Raw genomic sequence first — 23,961 nt, forward strand, 5'->3', positions numbered from 1 at the left:
TCATGGTATGCACCGAATGTTAGTAGCATTAAATCATGTTTCCTACAGAAAGACGAGTTTTTTATGGAAAAGGGGATAAAATATGTGTGTTGTTCAGGAAAATAAGACTGATATTGTGACCGATTCAGCGTGACTTGAAGTTACCCTGCTGCCTAATTTTTTCGCAACATCATCACATCACACCTGGACGCATGTACACACGCAAACACACACACAGGCATCGTTACCAAGGCCGAGGATGGGGTGGTGCTCCACCAGCGTCCAGGCGTTGTCGTCCAGACAGTGGCTCTTGTAGACCAGGAGCTGGCAGACGTCTCTGGCCGTCATGTCTGCTGGGATCTCCACGACTTTTGCGGCCCCATCTTCGCTCCACACCTTCACTATCTAAAAACACAGGAATAACGATGGCACTATGAAGATAAAGCTGCAAAGGTAATCTTTTGAGAGAAAAAAAAAGCCTTGTAACAATGAGAAGGCGTGACAGGTCCCGAGTTGCTTTCGGGAATTCGAATGGGTAGAGACAATGAAGAATGGAGCAGATCTAGAGTTACATTTACCTCCATCACCAGGTGCTTTGTCAAGTCCACACTTAAAAAACTCCTCTTTACTTTGCTCTGTCATCCAACATGGGGAAGTGCTTAAAAAAAAGTAAGGCTGACGTCCAGGATAGGTCGACTGCTGCACTCTAGCAGCTCTAGCCTTTTGTCCACAGTGCAACCAAACTTACTCACACACACATCCACGAATACGCATGTAACATTGCTTGCGGACAACCCACAATGACACGTTTTTTTTTGTCACTTGCAGGCATAATCAGAGGAAAGTAGACCACACATTCACACTTGGACATTGAAATAACACGGTGGATTTAGACATGTTAAAAATATCACCACTGGGAACAGGCGACGGGTGCAGTTCAAAGACGGAGCAACGTCCATTATTGCGCCATTTTGAACCATTTAGTGCCCAAAGCAACATTTGAGACGGGAACAATTTTGCCTTTTCACAGTGTGTTGCTGCACAGATAACCACAGACCAGCTGCTTCACACCACTGTAAGAGCAGATTCACAAACACCATAGTGAGCTCGCTCTCACATGCAGCATAATACACAACCACACAAATAAATGTGAGAAAATGAACACCGGAAAGTGGCCGCAAACCACAAGGACGACTGCACTTCTATTCCATATATAGAGACACATTGTATGTGCACGTATGTTTTTCTGTGTGCTCTCACACAGCCATGTACTTAACATCGTCTGTCCACAGCAGGGATTCTGCTGCCCCGCACTTCCCACTAAACCACCAAGAAACGAAACGAGACACGAAGCTGGTGTTTGTTGAGGGCCCGGAAGGATGGACAGAAGGAGAATGAAGTTGAACAATGGCACCGATAATTGGAAACACGCAAAACACATCGACAAACCTAGTGGCCTGGGACATGGCACAAAACAGCAGAAGCACAAGCGTGGCGACCCGAAGACAGAGGGACTCTGAATGCAACAAGAAACAACGTCACATCGCTCGCTGCCCCTGCAAAGCCAGAAGACTCCCTCTCCTCCTCCAACACGCCCCCGTGACAAAAAAAAGTAGATTCATGGCGCATGAGCTTTGTTTGAGAAAAGTTTCATAAACATCACAGCCGGAAGATGCAAAGGGTCCTCAACGTTGCAAACTGGTAACCACACACACACATGTACACACACGCACAGATATCAAGAAAAAAAACGCACGCACAGCCTCTTACCTCCACCGCCTGAAAGAGGCAACAGTCTGGAGAGCAGGATGGCATTTTCACACTGAGACGCTCTCCAGTGACACAGTGAGACAGAGCGAGGGAGAGAGGGAGGGAGGGAGAGAGGGGAGGGAAGGGAGGGAAGGGAGGGAAGGAAGTCAGGGAGAGAGGGAGAGAGAGAGGGAGGGACAGATCGGCAAGGAGAATGCAAGAGAGGGGAGAGGGGGGGAAGGAGGGAGGAAGTGACAGAGGAAGGACGGGAGCGAAAGAGAGACAGACTGAGGGAGAGAGAGACAGACTGAGCGAAAAAGAGAGACAGCGCTGCCCCTTCTTCCTTTTGCCGGGCAGCATAAAGGTTGAGCTGCGAGGAGTGGTGAGCCGCCGCCGCCGCTCCTCCCCCACCTCCCCTCCTTCTCCTCCTCACACTGGATTAACCCAGTGTGGGATTTTTGAAAACGGTGAGCTGCTACCTGTCACGTACTTTGCACGCTTTATCTTCCAGGTTGCGTTCAAATCCCCTCATCCCTCCGAAAAAAAATTGCAAGGTCAAATTTCGTCTACTAACGGCGCCACAGAAAAAGTAACAGTCCCTCTCCCTAAAACACGCCCCCACACACACACACACACACACACACACACACACACACACACGGATAGAAAGAACGAGCTCAAACTACAAAGCCAATCACTGAACACACACATACTCGCACGCACACACACAGACACACACACCTTATTCTTATGCATCCACTGACATTTTCTTTGAGCCGCTTGACGGTTTCAATTTCTACCCTCTCCCTCCCGCTTATCCTCCTCCTCTTCCTCTTTCTCCTCCTCCCCAGCTGTATGTGAAATACTATGAGAGAGTGTTAGGACCAGAGCAACATGTGTAACGCACACTGATGGCTTCGAGGTTCCCAAAAAGGAGGTAGTTGAAAGTCTTTGCAACAAAAAAAAAAAAGAAAGAAAGAGAGAGAGAAAATGGTGCGGTGATTTGATCTGGAGCTGTGTGGATCACGTGTCGGGCGTTTGGGCTTTGCTGAGGGGGTCAAGGGAGGGGTAGGGAGGGAGGGAGGGAGGAAGGTAGGGATAGGGGGGGAGGTGGTTGCTCAGCAAATCTGCCCAGCCTCGGGAGAGGTAGACAGAGAGAGAGAGAGAGAGAGAGAGAGCGAGAGAGAGAGAGAGAGCGAGAGGGAGAGAGAGAGATAGATAGAGATAAAGGAAGAGGAGGGGAGGGGGGAGAGGAATGGAGAAAGAGAAAAGAGGGAGAGCTATGGAGGAATGTCAGTAATGCAATACTGAGTCATAATCAGGCTCATGTGTAGCGTGCAGGCCAACCCAGCTGGCCCCTAATACAATGTGCATGAGAACTGTGAGGCACACACACACACGCACACACACACACACACACACACACACACACACACACACACTCTCAAAAGAGGAAGACAAAATGTAAACTCTGACAATCAGCTCCAGCAGTTTTTTTTTTCTTTTGACAATACTGTTCAAATTTTTCAGTCTCAGGCACTTTTGCAGCCATCTGGGGAGCAGCGGCTCTTATTGAGTGTGTTTACTTGTGTGTTTGTGTGTTTATGCGTATGATAATGCATGTTCTGGTATGTGATGAGCACATGTGAAAGAAAGGCTATACAGCAAGAGATACCCAGCTCACATTGTGCGACATATGGAGCCAGCAGAATTCTTTTCTCTCTTTTCTTTCTGTTTACATCACCATGTGTTCATGTACTTTAACTTTTCACCAACTGTTTCTGGACCCTAAAAAGTTATACATCCCTTTGCGTTATGAAATTGAACGCACCTCTGTGTATTTCTACCCCTCCCCTACTTCCCTCTTTTTCTCTCTACCAGAGGAGAGTGAGTGGTGGAAAAGTACAGTCCCAACACACACACACACACACACACACACACACACACACACACACACACACACACACACACACACACACACACACACACACACACACACACACACACACAAAGGGCTTAGGGTTGTAGCATATTGGATTGAAGGGTCATGGACAGACACCTGCATATATACATGTTTGTGTATATATGCAGCACACACACACATATATACACACTATACACACACACACAGGCAGAGTTTGTACAGGGTCAGAGGTCAAACACAATAATCTGCGCCAGGGTCAGGCCCACTTGACCAAGAGGTTTATGGGCCCCTAAACCTATCAGGCTATATGATAACACACACACACACACATACTCACACACACACACATACTCTTAAGTATACAAACTAACATACACATACACACAAGGGATCTGGTTGTTTTAAGTCAGAGCAGATCTCTTCCAGTCGGCCTGCAGATTGTAAAAGCACACTTGATTCATTCACACTATGGGGGGGGGGGGGGGGGGCAGGTTAGACTTATATTAGACTATATTGCAGTTAGAAAGGATTTGTTGTTGCAGGCTGATAAATGCAGGTATCTATTTCAGATCTGTTTAGCTTTCAACTGACCCCTAACACGTGGGCCACTACGTTTACCAGCCAGCCATTAGCCATTGTGTCTCTATTCAGGAGCTGCATACTTCCAAGGCTGCATTTGAAACCAGTTGCATCACAGTGGCGTGACTAAGCTGTCCCATTTCAAATGTCCCTCCATCCCCGGGAAACAAAGGCTCCAACAGGTGGAGCCTTTCGTGCTTTGTGCTATGTGCTTCAGTGACGGAACGGTTTTTCAAAGAGATAATGGCGCCGGCAAGCACGGGATGTCCGATGCTTGAGTGTCACAACTGAGCAGCTTACGGTACACATGGTACAAAACCAAGGGCCATTAAAACTTTCTCCAACTTCAGCTCTGTTGCTAGGCCAGACCGTCTCATTTGGGTTCAGCCTTTGCAGTCTGCGAAGCCCACGAAGGACGCAACCCCAGAATTGAGACACTGCTTTTGTCTGCTGTTCTGTGCCGAGTCAGGGGCACACAGTGGGTTTATCAGCTTTTATGCTTAAAACAACAGACTACAGCTGCTTGATATGATGCTAATCAGAGCAGTGAGCAAACTAACGCTGTGACTTGTAAAGTCAAATCAATGAGCTAAAAGATGCTAAAACACCAAAAACCTCAGGGGTGATGATTCTCTCTGTTGTCAAAGTCTGTTCTCGAACACAGCAGTGACTCTCCAATGACAAATTCCTTATGAACATGGGCCTACAGAACTGAAAATATGCATAATAAAACGTGAATACATCAAATTCCATTATGTCCAACATGAGGGAAAACCATTCCAATGCAGTTATCCCAGTCCATCAGAGCTGGACCCATTGTCGTGAGATATTTAAGGCGTTTAACGGCACGCCCATTCTCACTCAAGCCCATGCATTAGATCATTAGCACAATATTTCCTCCTGTCTCTGTGGGACCACCTGCAAACTTTTTATCTAAATGTACTGGATATACGAATCACATGTTGGGTAACACTGCTTTGCACCAGTCTCACCTCATCTAATTAAAAGTTTATGTTGCTGATACTTTACCGAGTCAAATTCCCTGTTTGTGCAAACTTACTTGGCCAATAAACCTGATTCTGATTCTGATTTTGATAGCTACATTAGCTTTAGGCAGAGATCAGGCCCAGCAGCAAGTCTATTCCGGTACTTTGTCTTTACTGTCACAGATGAGTGAGAGCATCAGAAGCACCAACAACAACAATGCCTTGTTGGACATATCAGTATATTCTGAGGCAGCATCCATCCAGGAATGTGCCAAGTGCTTCTGTGTGAAGATCAGGTTCAAAGCAGGATCTCAGGCTGTGTGACTCCAGGGCGGTCCTGCTCTGCAGAACTGATGTATCCTCTTGACGAGGGGGCACACAGATTCTGAATCCAGCTGTGCTGCCCGCTGAGCAGAGGGTAGTATTTCCACAGCTGCTTCCTCAGGGTTTGCAGCGGCTCTCTGGTGCCACTTGCCACATGATTCTCTCCTGTTTGATGAGAAATTCACCCAACTTGTCAAAGGACTGGTAGTTGTTCTGAACCACCGTCCTGTGCTACAGCTTCACCTTCATTATTGTGCCTTGAATCCTGGTCCTTTCTTTTTCTCGGAGGGATTCACATTTAAGTGGATATTTTGCAAAACATATTCTCTGCATTTGAGCCTCTCATTCACACGCAGAGATTCCATAAGTGCGGACTCTCTAGTTGCTTCCTCATCTAAGAATAGCACACAGACCTATGTGGACTATTGGTCACATAGGTCCTTCTTTTAGATTTTACTGATTCGTTTTGATCTTATGATGAGTCACTTGTTGGTGGTTATTCTCCATAAACAGCTTTTCTTTTTGAACTCGTTCCCCATCAATGATGAGGTTGTCCGTCAATTCCTGATTAGTCATCCGATTAGGGCTGATGTGAAAAGGAGCGTTTATTTGTGTATTGTGATTTGTATTTTCAAGAATGTGAATTCTGAGATGATGTATTGTTGTATGTGTTTGTTGGGATGATGTATTCACAGTGTCATACTTTGTATTTTTAGGTTTTTATGACGTTGTCTTATGGTGAAACCAAAGGCAAATTTCCTCATTACCCTACAGTTAATATCATACGAGCTTCTACAAATCTCCAAATGATAGCTGGCTGTCTGGCAGAGGCTGCTCCAGTAGACTAACACACCCATATCTAATGTCAGCATTTGAATGCTGGTTGCTGGTGACTTCCCACCCTGGTCTATTACAGTATCAGTCCTCTTTCATGTCTGTGAGTGGTTCGGGTTTCAGGCCAGACAGAGCTGATTAGCTCTGCAGACAGGCCAAACTCAATTTCACCTCTCTGGAGCGCCACCACAAAGCCTCACTGAGTGGCTCACCTCCCCACCTTCCCACGACCCAACACTGACACGCCACTGTCCCACACACACAAACACACAGATAAACATGTACACACATTCAGACCAAGTCCCAACGGCCGACTGCCTGACACACAGCAGTCACTTCTAGTCTCCTCAGGTTTAAATATCACTTGTAGGTTTGATAAAATGAAGTCATGCGGGCGTAGGAGAAATCAAGTCCAGCTAAAATTGTGATGAGCCAGATACCAAACAAATTGAAATCAAATTTTTTTGGCAGAGAAGTTTACACAGTGATATATCTCAACGTGCAAAGATCCCATCCATACATCTCTATCCTTGTCCTTGTGTACAAATCTGAGCGTACGGGAAACGATGATGTCACAGCTTACTTCCTGCATATGCACTGATACATAGTGTAATGAACATGCACCAGAAACAACAACAACTATACACGGATGTCTCTATGTCTGGTTAGCACTGCTAGGTTTACTTACAAGCAGCTAAATGTGGCCTCAGTGCACCAGATTACCATCGTTCACAGGCATATGCCTCACCAGATATATCTTGAACCTCGCTGATCGCCACCTACTGGCCCGGCATGCTTGTTTGAGTTTTTGAAGTCGTTATTGTGTTCCTGTCTGAACAGATGATTCTTTTAAACAATCGTGTGGGTAGAGATTTTGTTTTTGTTAAACAGAGGGGGAACATATCAGTAAAATAATTGAAGAAGTGTTGACAAGGCATAAGAAGCACAACAATTTTTTTTAAAACCTGACAATCCCTCTCAGACACATTTGATGATCTCTGCAAACAGAAAGGATCCACGTGAATATTTGCACGCAGAGCAGTGAACTGAGCTCCGATCACAGGTGGTCACTGTAAACACATTGAGTACAACGCCAGGTGTGAACTGACCGCCAACTTGTGATCTGATCACCCCAGACAAGTGTCCCCCCCTTGTGTGTCTCTACCAGCGATCTCAGGAACATTATTTATGTTACTGACATTTCAGATTTGTTTCCAATGAGGTCTTCAGTGTACACAATGACGTTGCTGCTGTGAATGTTGCTGCTGTGTCAAACAAGCAAATCCTCCCTGGGAAATACAAGCTTGCGTCATCACATCGCCACGGCATGAAAACCATTTATCGCATGGCAGCAATTCAAAAGTTCTGCAAATCTTCATAACAAACACACACGCACGCACACACTAAGTCGTTAACTCAGAGACTTGTGCTTCTCTACTTTCGGTGGTTCTTCCCAGGTAAGTGATTAAATTTAATTCTACAGTAAAGTATCTTGATCTGAGTGAGGAAGAACAGCAAGCGACTGTCTGCCTAACAATGGAGCTCGCATATCCATGACAATATAAGCTTACAATGTTGAACAGGCTTTCTCTGCCATCTTTGCACACAAACTTACATGTACCTGATCTGATTGCAGTGGGTCAGCAGACCATAGCGTGCAGAAGCACATCAGCTGACTGCAGATAAGGGGGAGGAGGTGGGAGTCCTAAACCCAGAGTGCTCATTGCCTGAGTGTTAAGTTCGTTTTTAAGACACTGCTGCAGAACATCATGTCTTATTTTGCTACAAGGCTGAATTATATGCACGTATCATTTATAATTGAGCTGAGATGTAGTGTCAACGTGTTAAATGTACTATTGGAAACTGAAAAACGCAATGAGCACCTAAATTAACCTAATGACAGTAACAAACTAGTATTTTCCATGTTATGTTATTTACAGTATGATAACAGACATTTACCATCAGAGCCAAACAGCCGACAGTAGTTAACTTGAAGAAAGTGAAGGACAATTTCTCTTAAGTGTGAGGTTCAGTATGCACACACACAAACTGGCTCGAAGACAACAAAGCGTCCAGTCATTTCAAGTATTGCAAAATGAAAAAATTTGACGATACCATCACAACGTTAGGCTCAAGGCTTGTATTAGAGATCAAAGAGTCTACACTCACATTAAAGCCACACAAACACAGCAGTGCTTTGAGCTAAATGCTAACATGCTCACCAGCACAATGTCAAAGGGCTGCTTAGTGGTTATAACTATGTTCACAACATTTTGCACAAAAGAGACCAATGGTAGCGTCTTTTTACTATTATTTCAGCACAAAGTAAAACAGGAGAGGCAACTGTGCAAAATGTTTTTAATTTGACCTGATGATGACACTCAAACATCAAAGGAGGGACCACCAAAATGTATTAATACTCAAGCTTATGATCGCCATCAGGCAATCCATCCAACAGCTGTGAAAACATGTCCAACTCATATTTGAAGTAGAAGAAAAATCTGAGGATCTCCAAAATAATCATAAGTCATCCTCTGGGGACCATGAATGTCAATACAACATTTTGAGGCAGTTGGTCCAATAGCTGTTATATTTAGAAAGTTATTTCAAAATGGCAGAACAACTGACAAACTCTGACATGACTAAAAACAGAGCTTCAGAATGTAAACACAAGTATTAATCTTTGCCCATAATCTCTTACTTTTTTTAATAATCAGATTATACACTGTATATCAAGCCATGAGAAACTGACTTTTTCACCTTTTTTTATGTTTTCTCTGACCTCTATCCACAGGGAGGTTAAAGGTCAAACTCAGCTAGAGAGCAGCGAACCCAGTGATGGAAGGGTTTCAGTGTCTTGCTCAGATCTTATTAAGCAGAATGGATGTGTACCAACCCAGTGGGCTTGAGCCTGAGTTCTATGTTTGAGGGATGTTCTCTGGAACCACTGGGGCTCCCTGCCGCCCCTGAAGTACGTAACACTGCGTCTCAGGCCACAAATAAAAGCAGGAGTTGCATTACAGCTGCAGTCTTGATACCAAAACAAACCCGTTTGCCAAGAGATGACAGGCAGGCCCTGACCTCATCCTAGTGAAAGCCGGGGTAACATGACTGAACGGTGTGGTGTGAGACTACCATAACTTGCATGGGAGACGGCCACAATCAGAGTTGAGCATTAATTACAAATCAGAATACTGAAATAGCTCTGCATCTTCCAGGATACTTTTTAAGAATAAAACTACATTTACCATCAAATGAGTTGTTCCCTAAAAATCTTATGGAGAGCACCATCCTGTTATGTATTTATAGAGGACCGTTCAGAATACCCTGAGGACAATTCCATTTTTCTTATCAAGGGCAACGCAGACCATAAACCTGTCATGTCACAAACAGTTTTACTGTTTCATAATGTACAGTAAGCTGTGTATCCCTTCCAAGAAGACTGAAGCTTAGTAAAGAATGTTCCGATTCCAGCCTTACAGCTGGAGGGAGAGAGATCCTACGATAAAACCGTGCCATTGTCTGTGGACCAATGCACTGCACATCTGAGAACCTCATCTGCATTGTTGTATAAGCCACGCTCAATGCTCCTCAGACTTCATAAACAAACCACTCGGCACATATATACGTATAGACTTAACCACCTCCACAGCATTCGCTTGCCTTTCTACCAGCTTACACATGACATTACATAAAAGAGCATGACGCACTGATGTCTGGACCTGAAGGCCACGTTATGGCCAGTCTGCCATTGGTCTCACTGAACTTAAGTGATTTGATCAGTGACGGCTTGAGTCAATCACCCGGAGAACGGCCACGTGTTATTTCAAGCATTAGAGCAAATTAAGGAACATTTCTTTCCACATGCATTCCACTGACAGAGCCCAGCTGCTACTGAAACGTACAACTTGACGGCTCTCTAAGACTGAGGCCTAATCATCTTGATCGCCCCCTGGTAGCTGGCTGCAGTATAGCTAAGGAACTTACTCCATGTTACTAGATGGGACATGGACTAAACTAAACTAAAAAGTCAAAGTACGTGTCCAATACATTTTTCTCAAATATGGTTTCTTTTATTTTAAGTAGTTTGTATCACACTAATGCATCTTCAAGTATACATTTTTTCAAAGTTTGGATTGAATTGGTTATTTGATGATATAAAAATAAGGAAAATGTCATGATTGACAGCTGGGACCAATTTGTGATTGGTTGACCTCCTGTCTCGCGGCACCCTAATAACACACACACCCGTAACTTGGATATTTTAGCTTTAAGTTTGTTCAACAGGAGGAAGTGCAGGCGTATCATTTATCCTTACACAGAGTCGAGACCCAGACACACACACAGCCATGCTTGTAGCTCTGTGAGGATTTAGTTAGGCACAGATATGCTTCGAGCTAAAATAACACCAGCATGCAATCACGCTCACAATGAAAATGCTGACGATTAGTAGGTAATGTATACCATGTTCAGCATCTGTGGCTATTGTGTCAGCATGCGAACATGTGCTAATGAGCACGTAATATTAAACACAGGGAATGTCATTAGTTTGCATATAAACCAAAGCACAGGATGAACTGAAAATCTAGACCTGATGATGCTACAAGATAAGAAAAGCTAATATATAAGCGTTTTCTCTAATAGCTGTCTATCACCCGTTCAAATCATCATGAGAGGGACGCTAATATGACTTGGACCAATAATTGCCAAGATATTTCATCAATCAAAACCGCAAATGTCTATCTAATGGTGTACAGGAGCCGTAATTCTACAGTAAACCATGAAAACCTTGCATTTCTTAGCATTAATGTAACAACATATTAATTCGGGACCTGCTTTGTTTCTTTACGCTTCCCACGACACACACATCTATCAGTCTCTTAGCCACCTCCTCTGCTTCTTCAGCCTAAAAGTTTCTCTCATTTGCTGACGATGCAAAACACAATGGAATGTTGGACTTGATTTTTCCATGTCCTTTCACTCCTTCCAGTATGGGCTTTATCAATGTCCGTGCAGGAGTACTACGAGCTTCCTGTTTTTGTGCCATAAAGCAATCTTGAAAAATATTCCTGCCTACTCGAACCTGGTGACATTCCATGAAAAATACAATGAAGAAGGAGCAAAATGCTGCCATTCCCCTGAGCCATTAACTGTTGGGAGGGTCATCAATGTCAGATACAGAGCATATGCAAAGCAGCCTTGAGAATATTGCACTTAGAAAACCCAAAGTGCAGTAACAATACACTTATCACAACGTACTTAAGTATTTTTTTTATTATAACAAGCACAGATCGATTGTTTTTCTCAGCTGAAGAATGAAGAAACTGTGGAGAAAGTGAAGATGCTCTGGGAAAGACACAAATGAGGCCACATCAGCTCTCACAGATTCAAACCCTCACAAAGGCTCTTTGTGCAAACTGCAAGCTCGCTCTCTGACTCCAGACCTTGTGAGATGATGTCAACCGAAATGCAAAAGATAATGCTTTCCCTTATCACATGTGTATCCGTGCGTGTGAATTAATTAATAATGCCACCTGTGTGTGTATCTGTGTGTATTGTTGTGGGCGCTTGTGTGTGTTTGTGTGTGTGTGGAATGAGCAAGAGAGTGAGGGAGAATCGAAAATAACTTTTATTGTTCAGGGTGGGCATCCTGAAAACATCTTTGAGAAGGATGGAACATTCCTAGGACAGGAGGCTCTGACGGGGAAGGAAGGGCAAGGCTATGACACACACACACACACTATGAACCTCAGGGCCAGGGTTGAGGCGTGTGAACCGGAAATGGGTGCCTGTCTTGCCTAAGTCGTCAGACAGATTCAAAAGGTTCAGAGAGGTCCGCCCTACAGATGTTCCCAGCTCCGATACGGAAGCCTGCACTCCGTCTGCAGCATCCTGGAGACATTGCTCACCTCCTTCCCCAGCAAAACATGTCTGTCACTACATGTGTGTGTGGGTGTGTGTGCGTGTCTGTGTGTGATTGATAATGATGCTTCAATAATAACCCCCACACACACACACACACGTATATATAGTCAGATAACCCAGGATGAACTCTTGTGTAATGGAAGGAAGGGCTGTAGGCAGCCAAAGTCAACACATGCTGCTGTGACCTGAACATAACAGGCCAGTCAGCTGGTTTCCACACACACACACACTCTCACACACACACTCCATCACTTGTGATTGTGGTCAAGTAAAGGACAACAAACACCATGAGGAATTTAAAACCAAGCTCAACCACACAAATACTGACAGGGAAAAACTTCAAAAAACAACATTACAGCGAGCCATGTGTGTTTATTCTCTCGCTGCATGCTGCCACATGTGATGTCATGTCTATGTAACTGTTTAACTGAAAACTCACTAACAGTAAAAAGTGTTGGACTGTAGGTGAGGTAACTCTTTCCACTTGTGGCACTGGAAGGTATAGGCCCTGAGTGAGGAACCAGCAAACACTTGAGTGAACCTGCCTACTCCAGTCAGTTGTATAATTCCAGTCAGTGTGTATTAGTGCAGGTGATGTGAGTAAGCTTACATGGTTGTCCGAGGTCTGTATGGGGCTGAGGACAGGGGAGCCTGCCGGGCTGCAGAGCTCAGGGAACGGGTTGGGAATGGCTGGCAGGGAGGCTGGACGCAGCTGCTGCTCTTCCTGCAGGAACCTGCAGAGGGAGACACACACTCTTATGTGAAAGCACTGGCAGACCAATGAAAGACTGATCCTATGGTCATGGGAATCATTTTGGTATGGAAAGATGTAGGTCACATCTTATAGTGGACAAAAAAGTTAGTTAGACCCCTGACGTTTGATCAAACAAATATCTATACATTCATAGGTTTACATTTAGATTACTTCTGCAATGATTGAAAATGATTTACAAAGATTAGCAAGAGAAACTAAAGGTTAACAATGTTTTGGTGCAGAGCGATTGTAGACAATGACTTTTCAAACTGACATGGTGATTTTACTTATATTATGACCCATCTTTCCATCTTTTATCTATACTACTTATCCGTTGAGGGTCGTGGGGGGGAGCTGGAGCCAATCCCAGCTGACATTGGGCGGGGGGGGGGGGGGGTACATCCTGGACAGGTCGCCAATGTAGACCAACACATAAACAATCAATCACACTCAATTTAGAGGCTCCAATTAATCTAAGTCTCAGTCTGCAGGTCATTGGACTGGGGGAGAACAGGAAGTCCACACAAAGACCCCCGGCCTAAATCAAGATCTGTAGTTCAATCAATCTGGACAATCATGTGCAATTAATCAATTGTTTGCATCTAATATTTTGCATTACAATAAGTCTAATATAAAACCTCAAATGTAGTGAAAGGCAAAGAGTTAAAGCCCGAGAGAGAATACAGACGGCAGGAAACAGATTGTTTGCCTCGTGCACACAAACCAACAAAAGAAAAAAAAGACAGCAAAAGATAAACAGAGTGTTCCTCCTCAGGCAGCACAGTCCTGTCCTAAACACAGCTGACTTTTATCTCACACATAAATCACTGAGATCAACACGGAGGGCAGGTCGTGTGCGTCGTCTACCTGACGGCCTGGATGTGCATGGGCTGTGAGTGCCGCAGCCTCTCTTTGGAGGGCGGGGTGTGGTGGCGGTGGGCCTGGCCGTGTCCCGGGTAGGCGGCGTGCACATGCTGCTGGTGGGGGTGGTAGTGCGGCGTGTGCATGTGGCCGTTGTTCAAGAGGAGCGCAGTGTCGGCCTGCGTGGAGTACACGCTCTCCATGGAGGAGTTCATCTCGTTCACCAACTGCTCCAGGTCCACGTCGTCGTCTGTGGAGGCAGGTGAAGGGAGGAGTGAGTGACAGGGCAGCAAGTGACCACTAGGTGTCCCCTCGATAGGTAACAGTGAGAACAATTCATATTAAAACCATCAATATCCAGATGATAGTTATTAAAAACAGCCTTCATAGTAACGCTTACTCTTTTCTTTTAGGTAAGATTAAACTTTTAGTGAATCAGCCTTTTTTAACTGCAGAAGCCACATTTTGTGATGAATTATTCATGTTCTCTCTGTCATATTCACAGCTGATAGAAACAACTTGTCAAAGTAATGAAAAACATTAGAAAATCACAAAGTCTGGTTATGTTCATGTAAATAAATTCAATGCAATGTGATGTTCTTGAATTTCTGTATTTGAAGAAAGATGGAGTAAATACTGTTAAAGCCATTTTGTCATAAATTATTGGTGTGAATGGTTCGTGGTCCACAAAGAGGAAACAGGCATCACGCTTCACTTTGCCTCTAAACACACAGCTCAGCATTTTGGCCCTTTTCTTACTTTGCATACTGTGTGCCCTATTACCAGCACTTTTCATTAGCTATAATTTCACATGGTAAACAGTTGAAAATATTTCGTAAAATGTACACTGTGTACCTAAAACATCAAGCAGGAAGAGAGTCTTGATTTATGTATAATATATATATATATACATATATTTATATCACTTTGGCTTAGGATTTCCTCCAATGACTGTGTAGTACACTGACTTGCTGGCTCGCCATTGGTCAGATTATGTGAAACCTGTCACTTAAGGGGCTAAGATGTCCATCAAGGACTGGAGGTTGAGACCCGCAGACCAAATGACCGACCAGACCACACCAAAGGTGAAAGGGTCTCGAGAGCTCCTATTGCAGGACAGTAAATAAGGCTGGTGTCCGCACTTGTCCTCTAACCTGACCTGTTTCTTATTAACTGAAGTCAGTCCTGGGTCTAGACAGCCTAGTGTAAGCTACCCTACGTGCTTTAATGACTTGCAGTTCACCTTTTTTTCATGCTTTTTGCGTCAAGTAAAATATTTACGTTTCCTTTAGGGATCAATAAAGTTAACTTGCAGACTGTGCTAAGTATTAAACATTTCCCAGGCTTACAGCTATTTCCAAATCCTAACTTCTCAAAAGTGAACGTGCACTGAGAAAACTGTTCTATTCGGATAGAAATATATCCATAAAATACACTAATAGAGTAAGTAAGTAATGTAAGTACAAGACTGAGCAGGTCTGTCAAGTGTGCTCAAAAGTGCAGTATGTCTCCATGTGTTTCTGTATGTGTGTACGTGTATGTGTGTGTGTATGTCCAAAGCCCTTTGGTCCTATGCGTCCCACCCCAACACCACACACAGAATTCCTGACATTCCAGTAGGAAGAAATTACAGCACTCTGGAAAATTCACCAGCCTGTTCATAGCACATGGTGACCAAGTGAACAGGACAAAGTAGGGCACCAAAACACACACAGAAGCACACATTCACTCAGAGGAGCCAAGGACACCATGTACTGCTATGCAGTGCTGAGCATGTGTTTGTAATTATACAGAATTAAGATTAAAAAGCACTGCATTGTCCTGCACATTCACGCAGTGAACATACACACTGGGCCCACAGAGATAAAAAGAAGCCACTGGACCGAAACCAGCAGTGGGCCCGTCTGATCTCAGATCACACAGAGTTATGCATCACACTCATACACACAGAGAACGGACCGTCCAGGACATAGGGTCATGTGAAGCTGGGGTACATGAGTGGAACATAGGTTGAGGCACACAGAGGGGGGCACACAATTGGAAAAGAACAAGAGAGCGCATGAGGACAGTCAGAGACGGTTATTATGTAAAGCTGTGATGAACTGTAGGACTTTCCCACAGCAGATATTTGGATTTGTTAAAATAGGAAAAGCACCGACACCAGTGGCGGTTCGTCATACAGGGCGCTGGGGCGCCGCCCACCCTACAATTTTGAGATGAAAAAAAAAAAAAAAAAAAAAAAATGACATGTCAAAAAACATTATATATCAAATAATTTAATAAGAAATGTACTGTTTTAAAGCGTTAAATGTGTGCCGGAGACCGTAAGCCCCTGTCAAAACCACTTAATATATTATATTTGGTAATATATTTGCCATTCATTATCACTGACAGAGAAGCCACTCCTCCCTGTGGGCGCCGGGCAAGTGGAAGTCTATGGAAGCCAACAAAAGGGGCAGGAACATTTGAGCAAGGACAGCTTCTCAATGGCGGATGACAGTTCGAGCCATGGGCGCACTTCACTTGCGCCTACAGCCAATGAAAGGGTTTCTTATACATCATGCTGACAGGACTGTCCAATCAGAGACCTTATCACTGATCTACAGGAGCTGCATAGTTAGCAGATACTTTTAATCTGCACGGAGGTGCAGCTCCGGTCCCGGAGCACTGAGTGAGACAGGTAGAGGACAGACAGTGGAGAGATAGAAGCATTGTTGTTTACTGTGTCGTGTGTGTAGTTTTATCGATCAGTAATAATCAGCTGAAATTTTTAACCACATGTTAACGTGCATGGGGACGGTCCCGGTCTCGGTCCCCGGGGACCGTCCCCGGGGACGTCCCGGTCTCGGTCCCCGGGGACGTCCCGGTCTCGGTCCGGGGACCGGGACCGGGACCGGAGCACCTCCCGGAGCACCGGAGCACCTCCCCGGGGAGGTCCGGGACCGTCCCCGGGGACGTCCCGGCGACCGGAGCACCTCCCGGAGCATCGGAGCACCTCCCCGGGGAGGTGCTCCCCGGGTGCACCTCCCTCCGGTGCTCCGGAGACCGGGACGTCCCCGGGGACCGGAGCACCTCCCGGAGCACCGGAGCACCTCCCCGGGGACCGGGACGTCCCCGGGGACGGACCGGGTCCCGGACCGGAGCACCCCGGAGTTTTTTTTTTCTCATTGCGGTGGGCTATTTAAACCGCGCCGCCCAAGTGCGCCCCCCCCAAAAAAAATGTCACCAGCCGCCACTGACCGACACCATTAATAACATTAACAATGGCTCCGTTCTGTTCAAGTGTCCCAGTACATCACGACAGTATGACAGCGAGCCAGCGTGCACAATACCAGGAAGAGAGGCCGACAAATGAAATTCAGCCATCATGCACTTTGGTATTTACACCCGTGAATTTTCCACTTTAACATGTCAAAATTTCCTCTGTAAAAAATGTCTGTTACAAATGTTATTTTCTATTTCCAGAAATAACAAAAAAAGATGTTTGGAGCAGTAAAAAACTGATTGATAGGAGGGAACCGACCGTCGCCAAGTGCTTTATGGCCATGTTAGCTGCACGGCTCTGGGGACTGTGGAGTTGGTCACTCAGTCCACCACTTTGGACCAGAAGACAAACCCTAATGACTTTAATGATCCACATTATGTTTATTCTTATGCCAACCAGTTCATATTTGTGGTTTTGAGTAAATGTCTCGACAACTATCAGATGGATTGACATAGAATTTGGCAAAGCGCTTCACGTTTGCCTCAGATGAGTTGCAATAACATTGTTCGCCTTTTCATCTTCTACTTTTCCTTCACAATTGTGTCGACATTGCAGTTTGTCCAATGAATTGATTTCAGTTAGACAACTCACGTTCCAATGTTTATTGCAACGGTAGAACATGTCAGTTTTTGGCAGCTAGGCTCCGACTTAATCACTCCCTCAGATCTGATGACATAGATATGATGGGAGTGATGATTCAAACAGACGTGTGAACCCACAGTGTGCGCATATTAACATAGTCAGTGTGAGAATGTTAGCATCGTCAGTGTGATCTTCCTACTTTTCAGTAATGAAGCCAAAATATCCAGGATACAAACTCTGCACAATCGCAGCAAGAGTTTGGGAGTACAGGAAATATAAGTACTTGAACTTGTGTTAAGAATGTATATATATACACACAATGCTTTTCCAAGTGCAAGGAAGGCAGTTAGTTTCAGGGTTAGGGTCATTAAATATCTCTGCAGAAAAAAAGACAAAAAACCTGTTATCAATATTTGATGAGAACAAATAGGAAGATCCTTTTTTGTCTAAATTACTGCCAGTTTGAAGGTTTTCTCTCATAGAGCTCATCTCTATTGCAGCTCCACATTTGGATTCAGGCTGATTAGTCGACTGGAGTTTTCCTCTCCCTCCTGCTGTTGCCCACTTGGCCGCGGCTGTTGGCTTCAGTCGAGGAAGCCAGAGGACGTATAGCATAAAAATATCCTCTCCTCCCTCTCCAACTGTGACTTTGAAAGTAGAAGAAATGTATGGGCTTCATCTGAAGACAAAACCTTCCATACAAAAGTGGCCAAATCCTTCCTGCAAGATCCCAGAATACACTGAATGAGGGCTCTCTGTCCCTGGCCACAACAACCTACAATCATCGATCTCTGACAGCAGTCAAGAGGTCAGAAAACAGAGCTGGACGTTCAGGCAAATTGCAACCACATTCTTTTATGGACCATAAAAATATAAATACTCCATTCAGTACTTAAATCCCTTTAAGTACATTTTGAAACACTACTCAGAACTCAATGCTCTATACTTGCATTGTATTTGTGTTATTAAATAGTTCATAGTTTGTTTTGTGCGCAATAATCTGAAAGTTAAACTGGCTAGGTCTTGGATTTCTCCAAACAATAGATCTTAATATGTATGCAATATCTTCTCCTAATAATCATTGTTGTGATGCAAGTGACTCTAAACTTTAGAGTAAGCTGTAGACTTTAGAGTCTAAAGCCTCCAACTACCAGTAAAAACCAGCACAAGTCTGTGGTTTCACCAAGCAGCTCAATGAATTACCTCTACTGAAGTGAAGCAGGGCAACGCTGGGGGAGAGTGCACAAATCAAGTAAGAGGCTTCATAATAAAAATTATGAGCAGAACACTAAATCTGGGAAAGTACATTTGCTGGCGTGGAAGCAAGGCAACAGATGAGTAGGAGGCAACACCCACAATGCTCGCTCGCTCTCTTTTGTGGTGCAGGGAATCAGCTCCTCCCTCTCAGAAAAATTCTGAAGAAACAAAATCGTATTCACCTCTATATTCATTTAAGTGTAATAAGTGTGTGCAGGGGGAAACTTCTCTTGACTCAAGAAATGCATGCAGGTGACAGCATCAAAACAAAACACGTCACCAGATCACTAGAAAGACAGGAGTGGCATAAATGAAGGGCAGGTAACATGAGCTGTGGTCTAAATATACAACACATCCATCAGAGTGGTTGATGTGATATTTCTGTGTAGTGCAAAGTCAGAATGAAACAATAGCTGGGTGACTTTGGCTTGGACACTAAAGACATCCGTCAGTTTGTATCTGGAAAAGTGCTTCTTGCTGACGATTGGTGGCTGCACATGTCGGTTTGAAAACAATGAAGAGATTTTCCAGACTTCCTCTTGCATGTTTAATACCACACTGACATTTGCATTTAATGACAAAAGTAGAACAAAGTTGTGTTTCTGTGCCTTTAGTATCATCAGTCTGTGGTCTACTCCGGTTCAGTCTATAAGTTATTTATAATCATGGATTGTAAATGTACTTTTCCTTTTCCACTCACCTGAGTCATCAACTTCTACTTCAGTTCGTGCTTTTCCAGTTTAGGTTCACAACCACGGTGAAAAAAGTGGATTTTAAATCGCTGCAATCAGTTTTTATTTTTATGAGTAGGTAAAGGAAGTCGTATCAGAGCAGGACATTTTCCACTAGCGAAAAAGAAAGTCACAGCACTGCATTTCTGTTAATTAGAGTTGGAAACATTCACTCTTTGTTTGGGCCTCACATCCAGATGCTAACAGTGTTTTAAGTCGCTAAAACTGAATCTTTACAAAGCTTCCAAAGGGCTGGTTGATGATGATGACGAAGGGCTGGTTGATGATGAAATCGCAGCTATACAGCAGTTGACAGGACACTAAGCTCGCTGAGGCTGCTCACAATGCTCTTCTCTATTATTTGACAGATCATTGATGGACGTTTTATCACCACCTACTGGCAAAGTGTGCTTGTTTGAGCGTTTGTCGTCATTTTGTGCTCTTGACATGATGAACATATTTTGTCATGTGGGCGGAGGATTATTATTTTTTAATTGGAGGAGATAATATCAGTAAAAAAATCTTTCCGAGGGGGTGCAAACAACACCGAATACGAACTATTAATTTCTTAGAAAAAGACAAGACTGGACACTACCAAATAATCTTTTCCTAGAAGTCCTCACAACTGGAGCACAATTACACTCATCACTCTTGGCTTGTCACTGCCTCTTTGCAAGTATGTACCTGCATACCTCCACACCTGCCCCTCAGTCCATTTACTATTAACTCTGGTCTCCAACGCTGAGTGACCTGCAGCCCTCTGCGCCACACCCACTCAACCCAATCATGTGGAGCCATATTTACAATACTCTCACACTAGCATGACCACCACACATCACCAGAGCAGACAAGCCGCTGAACAACCCTGCATCCATAGGGAGAGGGATACAAAAAATGAGGTTGAGGAGGGAGAATTTACAACCTCTGCTCTCCTTGGGTTGGCTCTTTTCCAAAAGGATTCCCAAGATTTTCCATGATAGCTGAAGGGGTTTCTTAGAATCTATTGGAAGCAGGCTGATGCGTGTGTATGTGTATTGCGAGGAGGGGGGGGGGGGGACAAAATGTGCTGAGCACTGCTAAAAAAGGGGGAAGGGAGGGTAAAACACTTTAGCACTTGTCTATATCCTCTCCATCTGGAAAGCAGAGCATGCAGTGACGGAGGGAGACAATGTCCTAGATGGAGATGGAGATAGAGAGAGAGGGAGATTTCTAGGAAGACAGGAAGAGCATTTAATGGCCCGGCAAATAGATTTTGGGTTGTAGAGGTCCCATTAAAAAATTGACGAAAAAGGGGAAAAGCACATGGAGAGAATGGTTGCGTCACCAAGAGAAGATTAAGGATATAGATACTGAGGATAAACAAACTCAAGACATAAGAGAGATGAGGAGAGTTACCATGGTGATGTGGCAAATTTTGATTGGCTGAATGCTGGAAGCCTGGAACAATCAGCTCCTCAGGCCGGCGAGAGGAAGTGTGGTCCATGCTTTCCTGTTGAAAGAAGAGAGAGACTGTCCAGTAAAAGACATTCAGTGGGATTAAATCTTCAGAGTAAAGAGTGAGACAACATCATATTTTCACAGAGTTCAGTAGGTCAGACAAAGGGTGGCTCTTTTGTGTCTACTCTCGAGGAAACACCAGGCTTCAAGTTCAGAGACCAGTCACCCTTTGACCCTGTGGCATCGACCTTTCCCTTTCTCCCTTCCTCCCTCTCTCCCTTTCTCCCTTTCTTCCTTTCTCTCTCTCAGACACTCACACGTTCCTACATACGTGTCGTCTCAAACTCTCAGGTACTCATTAAAAACAACTATAAATCATTTTTAGAGCGAAACCTTCTAGCTCTGGCACACTTATACAATCTCACATGTCTGGAGATACACGCACATGCTGCCAAGTTCCTCACGTATTGTCTAATTTAAAGCAGCCCTGAGGCAAGAAAGCTGTAGAGGAGAAAGAAAGGGAAAAAAGCCAACCAAATTCTCAATCTTCCCTTTTCCAGGAAAAAGAAGAACGCGGAAGCATTGCTTCCAGGAACTGCTCGTGGTCAGAGGTCCTGCTGTGCATGTGTGCACACACTCACGCACGCACGCAGACACACACACTAGTTTCGAAAACATCCATAAATGCCCAGAGAAAGATTTAGGGCTCTGAGAAACAGCCAAAAGCTTTCTAAGGAAGGCAACTTGCCTGCAGGGCTGTGGGCTGACAGAGAAAGTCTGCAGGCTTCAGCTCGAGCAGACAAGCTGAGATACAACTTACCTACAAAACCCCCTCTCACATATAATATACCTTACTCATCATGTGACAGACTGCATACCTGCCAACATGCAACAACTGCTGTGATTTCACTGTGATGACAGTCTCCACTGGCTGCTAGGCAATAGCTCAGAGCCAAGAAACAGTCCACATAATCCCGTTAAACAGCAATTTTCTTTTACTTGCAAATAAAAAAAAAGTCTGTGCAGTAGCAATCGGTGAATAAAGCCGCAGTATCGAGGGCCCTGTTCATACACATACTCGACAAATCCAGAGTCAGTATCAGCTAGAACATTTTTAAAAGCATCAAATAATTAATTAAACCAAATTGGTAGTAATAGAAACACTTGGGCATAAGTGGGATAAGGACTAACTTGATAAAAGCCAATTTGCGAAAAAATATTCAACATGTACTTACATTTTTTTGTTTGGTCCACCACCCATCCACTAACATGAAGGAGACAGGTTGTATTACCTATCTTGCAGCAAACCACTAGGTGGCGATCAAGATGCTTTGGCTTGGCTTTTGGGAAGCTGTCATCTTTATAGACCGTCTAAATGTTGTTAGTTAATGTGTTTAAGAGAAGTAAATTTAGTTAAATGGAGCCAGGCAAGGTCCCTTTTCACATTCCCTTAGTTTTTGCTAAGCTAAGCTAACCTAGGGGAATGTAAGGAAGTAAAAATCCATTCACCAAAGAGTCTAACTATGAGGTGTTAGCCTGTATGACATGGAAATGTGCATCATATTATGCAAAAATGACTTATGTTATAACATAATGCATCAACTGAGGTGTAAGAATCATACAGTTGCACAGTGTAATTTTGCACTGTGTGTTAAGTTGGACACAGGACAGTGTCCTGGTTCAAGTAACAGATATCAGTAGCAGCAGTGTAAGTATATAGCTACAAGTAAACGCAGAGACAATCACCTCCCCTCTGCAGCACCGTTGCAGTGAAAGATTGACTTTACAAGCTACACTCCCGTAAAAACCTTGTCTTGACCTCCCTATAATCCTCTGACTCTATAGTCTGGAGAGATGGAGCTCACTGAAGCTTCCTCTGCAGTCAATAGGAGGTTAAGTGACGAGAAATCCAAATTTGAACATCACGACTCCCTTTCTTAAAAAGGGTATTGGTTTCTCAGTAAATGTATTTTCCAGATGTGAGACGTTTTGCACAATTTGCCGAAAAGCCAATATTCAGAAACAGCATTCTTGATATTGCTAGTCTTATGGGTATACAGTAAGCTGTACAGTACTTGAAGGGAGGTTATCTTCTTAAGGTTTAAGTGGATGGTGAGCCCTTCTGTTTTAAGTTTCACAAGCGCATGAATCAAACTATCTTTTTATGTAATCTTTGGGTTAACTTCTCTGACATCTTCAATTTATTGTTTTAAGTTCATCACTGGCGCAAAACATTTATATTTTTATGATGTGAGGTTTTTAAAAGGAGGCTATGAAGTGTGTGCATTCAGGAGTGCAACCATTGGTCAAAAACTAGAAATATCTGAAGTGCTCTGGTATCTATCTAATTCAGTGTCAGCAAAGTACAGTGAGTACAATACTTATTGCTGTAAAGAGTTGTGCTGCTATGCCACAGGAGGAGGACAGGCTCAGGTTATCTCCATGAAGGCCTTCATGAAGGTGGCAATAAAGTCTACATTAACAACCTGTCAAATACCGGAGAAGAACTGTGGTTCTACTGTGGTAATATTGGTTGAGGCAGTTGTCTGTTAATGTGATGCACTGATGCTAAATTTACCTGCAAACTTGCAATTAGAACTAGCAGAGCTAACCAAATGGAGAGAAACCAGAATACAGCCGCCATTGTTGTTTTTGTTTCTGACACAAGCTTGTGACATAGAGCAACAGTGACGTAAGCTGTGACGTCATCATTTCCCAGACACTACGTTTTGCATAAACACAGAACCCAGAGTTTTTGAAAATCTGAACTCTGG

At 44.0% G+C, this 23,961-nt stretch overlaps 1 protein-coding gene across 4 annotated transcripts in view; it reads right to left on the reverse strand.

Annotated features, from left to right (window-relative positions):
* LOC133025526 (growth factor receptor-bound protein 10-like) overlaps positions 1 to 23,961 on the reverse strand; it is a 45,861-nt gene that overhangs the window by 15,720 nt on the left and 6,180 nt on the right. For 2 of the 4 annotated variants that reach the window (XM_061092206.1, XM_061092207.1), the window contains exons 3-6: positions 21,146 to 21,239; positions 13,922 to 14,165; positions 12,911 to 13,034; positions 228 to 384 (exon numbers count right to left, since the gene is read on the reverse strand). In XM_061092206.1, the coding sequence (XP_060948189.1) occupies positions 228 to 384; positions 12,911 to 13,034; positions 13,922 to 14,165; positions 21,146 to 21,239 (619 nt within the window). Of the gene's footprint in view, positions 1 to 227; positions 385 to 557; positions 1,418 to 1,749; positions 1,812 to 12,910; positions 13,035 to 13,921; positions 14,166 to 21,145; positions 21,240 to 23,961 lie in introns of those variants that run through there. The other 2 variants (XM_061092208.1, XM_061092209.1) reach the window with 2 other exon arrangements.

This window comes from Limanda limanda, chromosome 19, assembly GCF_963576545.1.
Source record: "Limanda limanda chromosome 19, fLimLim1.1, whole genome shotgun sequence".
Lineage (NCBI taxonomy): Eukaryota > Metazoa > Chordata > Actinopteri > Pleuronectiformes > Pleuronectidae > Limanda > Limanda limanda.